A 5,000-nucleotide genomic window follows, 5' to 3' on the forward strand; every position below is an offset into this window, starting at 1 on the left:
AAGTTATTCTCGCGTTTTGATTGCTTCTTCCCTATGATCTATTAAAGGACAGACGCACGGTTGACGTCACCATCAGCTTTTATGCGAATAAAGCTTAATTCTGTATTATTCAAAACAAATAGATTCCATGTTGCCGTGCGTCTGTTCAGCAACAGATCACAGAAGACGTCAAAATGTGGTAAGAACATCAGTGACACACTCGGCTATCACCTCGTGTGCCACTTTTTTGTTCTTACCACATTTTGACGTCAGCTGTGATCTATTACTGAACAGAAGCACTGCAACACGAAATCTATTCGTTAAGAGGATCATTTTTGCATGAATTTTGTTTCACGTTTTTGCATTAAAAATCTTTTGTATCTTGTAGGATTATTCATATCCCTACCTGAAAACGATTTTATTTGTTTCCTACTTTCAGACTAGTTTTATGAACATAACCAGTCGACTTCATGGTTTCTAGGAAACTACAAAGATGCATCTTTGTGGCTGGCCCTCTCTACGTTTGCATAGTCTTTATTGGATTTTTAGTGTTCTTTTTTATTCGTGATCGACTTCGAAAGGAATCGTTTGAGGAAAAATCAATGAAAGGCGAGGTTATTGAGGCCGTCACCTTTTCCGATATCAATTTTAATAGCACTATTCACATCCCTGGTAATCTGAATTTGCACGTTTGGAACGATTTATGTGGACTGGACGTGGATCGTCTGCGTGAAACACCATTATTTCCACACCATCCCAATGAGAGGTTATTTCTAAGAAACTTTGACACTTCGCGTGAGGAGGACAATTATGGACAAAGAATTTTTGGTTTCATTGCACCCAACCTGACCGGTCTTTACGAATTTGCTATTTCATCGGACGATACGTCAGAATTGTGGCTTAGTTTTGATGAAAAGCCCAGTAATCTTCGTCTCATAGCTAGTGTTTTTTCTCCCAACGAAAGCGCGTGGACTCACGACGCTGTATTTACCAAGTATCCAACGCAACATACGAGAAACATACGGATGGTGGCTAACAAAAAATACTTCGTGGAAGTTCTACATAAACAAGGCTATGGAAGGGGACATGTTAAAGTGTACTGGCAAAAACCAGGATCTCTAAAACTTGAACCCATCACTGAGCAGTATTTGTATTCCTATTACGATGACAGAAAATCGAATGGAAGTGGGTTTGTGGAACAAGACCTTGAGAGGATGAACACGTGGACCCCTAGTCATACCAAACAGAAAAAATACAAAGGCAGTAATCTTCGTGCTCAATTCAATTACATATCAATCCCTCTTTTCAACAGAACTCTACTGAGAGGAGTGTTACCAACCTGTGATTACAAACCTAGTTATATTGTGGAGACAACTTTAAAACGCTACGCTGGAATTCAGCTTGTTAAATTTTCTTCGGTGTTCCCAAATGACAGCACCTATCTGCACCGACCGAAACATGAATGGTCACAAGGTAACAGGTTGATTGATAATCAAATTGTGAATGAAGTCGTGGATACATTTATGGCCAGATTGCAACTCCGTCAAAGGTAATATTATGTAGGACCCATGGAATGCCTTACTCAGACAATATTAGAGAATGCCGCAGATCTTGTCATTAGTGTCGCCACCAATGGCCCATTCAAAAAAAATAAATAACTTTAAACCACAGAACATAATGTTTACAATTGAAATTGCTCAAACTTTTTCCATTGAAAGCGCACGGTTTGTATTCGAGAAAAATAAATTTCAAAAACGCTTGTTTTGGCCTTTAAATTTCCCGGGCGCCGCTATCTTGAATAACTCTGACGTGTCGTAGTTGCCTTATTGTTCCAGAACAAACGCTCTTTGTGTTAGAACAATAGGGCAACCATGACATGTCACAATTATTCAAGATGGCGGCGCCAGGGAAATTCGAAATTTGAAATTCATTTTTTTCGGATACAAACACTCTCATTGGAAAAAGTTTGAACAATTTCAATTGTTAACATTATGTTCTGTGGTTTGAAGTTATTTTGTTATTTTAGTGGAGGTTCCCTTTAGCGGTTGGACTACTCTGTGTTCATGTCCATCTACTAAAGAAATAACTGCCACAGTTTAAAAACTAGTGCCGCATTCATTGATCAATAGTTCGAGCAAATTGCGAAGGGCTAACGCTTCAGAGGATAGCTCACAAACCGTATTTGCCGTTTACCAACTCCAGCTCCAAATGTCAGCTGTTCTATCTTGTGTACGTTGGTTATTTTACTTTTAGAGCGGGTTTCAATTGAGTTTCGTGAAAAAAAAAACTAATTACTTCGACCAATCACAGCAAGTGCAAACAGCGCAAATGAACCCATTCATATTCCTAGCAATTCCATGTGCCGTAACTTGCTCAAAGCGCGGAAAAAATCGCGCGTATGCATGTGGCGATGGGATATAGGTGTCTGTTGTTGAACACCATCTACAGACAAACCACAGAATCGACTGGGACTCTGCTACATGTGTTACCTATAGTGCTAACTACTACCAACAGATCGTACTGGAAAGCTGGTTCACTAACTTAGAACAGACACCTTTCAACCGATGCCTACAACTTCCCGCACCCTACAAACGACTCATCGACGACATCAACAGACAAACAACACACTGATTTACTCTCACAGTACTGCCTAACGTATTCTACGATACACGTACAAACCTTAGACCTAGAGACGGATTGAAACGCACCTATCACTCTTTAGTCTTCCTAGCCAATTACATCTAGGCTCTACTCACAGTCGACCAATAACATGACGAATAAGTTGACCAATGATATCTACGACCGGAGTTCTTATAGTATCTACTGACGTTGCACAAATCACTTGACTCTGAAGATGACTTCCGCTCAGGTTTTCAAAACACCAACCAGTGTCATCTCAAACAGTCCTTCTTAGGACTACACTCACCTGGACGATCGTACTTTACTTAACTATGTAGTAGTAATGCAAGACACGATAAGGCACGAGTGCATTACAGTTTTCATAAATTCCTTCTCTGTGCTTTATGGCAATTATTTTATGGTAATATAAAGATTTAGCCAAGCGTAAAAGCGGAGCTCCCTGGTTATTTATTCTTACTGCCTGTAGGGTTAGTGAAAATAAAAGGTTTCGAATTGTCTGCGTTTTGATGTTTCATTTCATTTTCTTTGCTTTCTTCTATAGAAAAATCCATTGCCTAACTAATGTATTCCTCGGTAAATTTTACGCTAAAAACTGATATCGCATGAATCACGAAGCGATGAGTACGATATCGGTTTTTCGAATGAAATTTACTTTGGAATTTACCAGTCTGGCAATGAGTTTTTCTTGAACCGCATGAGTTTTTAAAGAAAACAAGCACACCTTCAGCGAGCGAATGGAAAAGGAAAAACGCCGTTTTAGAGTTAACTGTTAATAGCCAGAAAATAGGAATCACGCTAAAATCAGAAGCCATTAAAAAAATATATTGTCAGTTCAACGTCAGAGAAGAATATTACTAATGCACTTTATTCCACTTTATCTCTGAAAGCGAGATCATTCACATTTTGATGTATTTCATTGAAACACGCCAGGTTGGCTTGAAACAAGAATCGGCAAAATACGGCAATGCAATCAAGAAAGGGCGAACTTCAAACAAGATCCGCTCCAACACTTAAATGACGTTTAGGTGCTTTAAAGAAACTTCTGAAAACACAAGTTAGTGAAATCTCCCCCTAATTTTACGAGAACTCATTGCTATTTATAACATAACGGCAAAATTTTCTTTTCACTGTCGAGGCACATCGAAAACCAGTTGGGCAAACTGATTGAAAAGCACTCAAGTTGTTCGATCGCATTAAAGAAAAAGTTGATTTGTTTGTTTGTTTTGTTCTATATGTCCAAAAGAGTACAGATGATTGTTATTTACTTCTAGTTGACAATGAAAATTCGACTTTCATTCCTGAACAAAGGAAGAACCGATTAAAGCACTTTTTGAAAATAACAGACAATTTAGTACCGAAAGAAAGAATTTGTGGAGTAAATTCTTCCACTAAGTATGAGCAATTACTGATATTCTGTTTTGTCGTTGTCGTTCTCTTTCGCTCTCCTTTCGTTTCTGTTCTAGTCATAGGTCCTCCAGGCATCATGTAACCTTATCGGGGCTTCTATAGATATGCCAAAAATTGCAGTACAGGGAAAAAAGCAGCTCTAAGCAAATTTTAAATAAACACTCAGCTTTAAGTTTATATCCCTCCGATGCTTGACTTGAATAACTGCGTAGCCGCCAGTGTGGACCACAGCTATCATGATATGTCAAACTGGATTGAAACCAGCGAAAAATGCAGAAAGAAAACATTTTCCGAACCGTTTTCGACCTGAACACGAAAAGCGTTGACTGTGTAAGAACTATAGTTGACGTAGTATAGCCGTGTAGCCGCGTCGAACCACAGAAAGCGCATGAAAATTGAAGCCTCGTTTATGTTTAAGTGAGTTAACCTGGGTTGAGGCTGCAATCCAATCGAAAACCATCATCGGTCAACTTAAAAAATATTAGCTGACCTCGGTGAACTCTAAACTTGAGCCCGCGTTTCACGTTATACTAGTCAGCGGATATCTTGCTTTGACAGATGAGAATTGATCAAAACAAGGATGTCCAATATCAAAGATGTATGCTGTAAACTAGCATGAAAGACTGGCATGCATGGAGGGGAGGACGGATGTCCCTACGGGCGGTCGATGACGTCATGGCTATAAAACCAAAATTTCTCCCAAGGATGAGTTACCATATTTGTCTCAAGAAGCTCCAACGACTCCAACCAAAATAACTCGAGAGGGCTTATTCCTTGACAATGTACAAACCATATAGTTGAAAAATATGAATAGGAAACAAACTTAACATAACATAACATAACTTAACTTAACATAATTGCGAAAGCGCCCGTGCGCTACAGCTACAGTTCATTCGCAAGGGCGAATCAGGCGAAATTAATTCACAACATCCCCCCCCCCCCCCAAAAACGATAATAAGAAATCCTTAGTTTAG

The 5,000-nt window shown here is 39.2% G+C and overlaps 1 protein-coding gene across 2 annotated transcripts in view; it reads left to right on the top strand.

The window, feature by feature from the left end:
* Positions 1-5,000, top strand: part of LOC138010381 (beta-1,4-N-acetylgalactosaminyltransferase 3-like) — a 107,560-nt gene that overhangs the window by 30,918 nt on the left and 71,642 nt on the right. For both annotated transcript variants that reach the window (XM_068857311.1, XM_068857310.1), the window contains exon 2: positions 419-1,528. In XM_068857311.1, coding sequence (XP_068713412.1) covers positions 450-1,528 — 1,079 coding nt within the window. In that variant the 5' untranslated portion in view covers positions 419-449. The remainder of the gene's footprint in view (positions 1-418; positions 1,529-5,000) is intronic.

The sequence above is a fragment of the Montipora foliosa genome, chromosome 7 (assembly GCF_036669935.1).
Source record: "Montipora foliosa isolate CH-2021 chromosome 7, ASM3666993v2, whole genome shotgun sequence".
NCBI lineage: Eukaryota > Metazoa > Cnidaria > Anthozoa > Scleractinia > Acroporidae > Montipora > Montipora foliosa.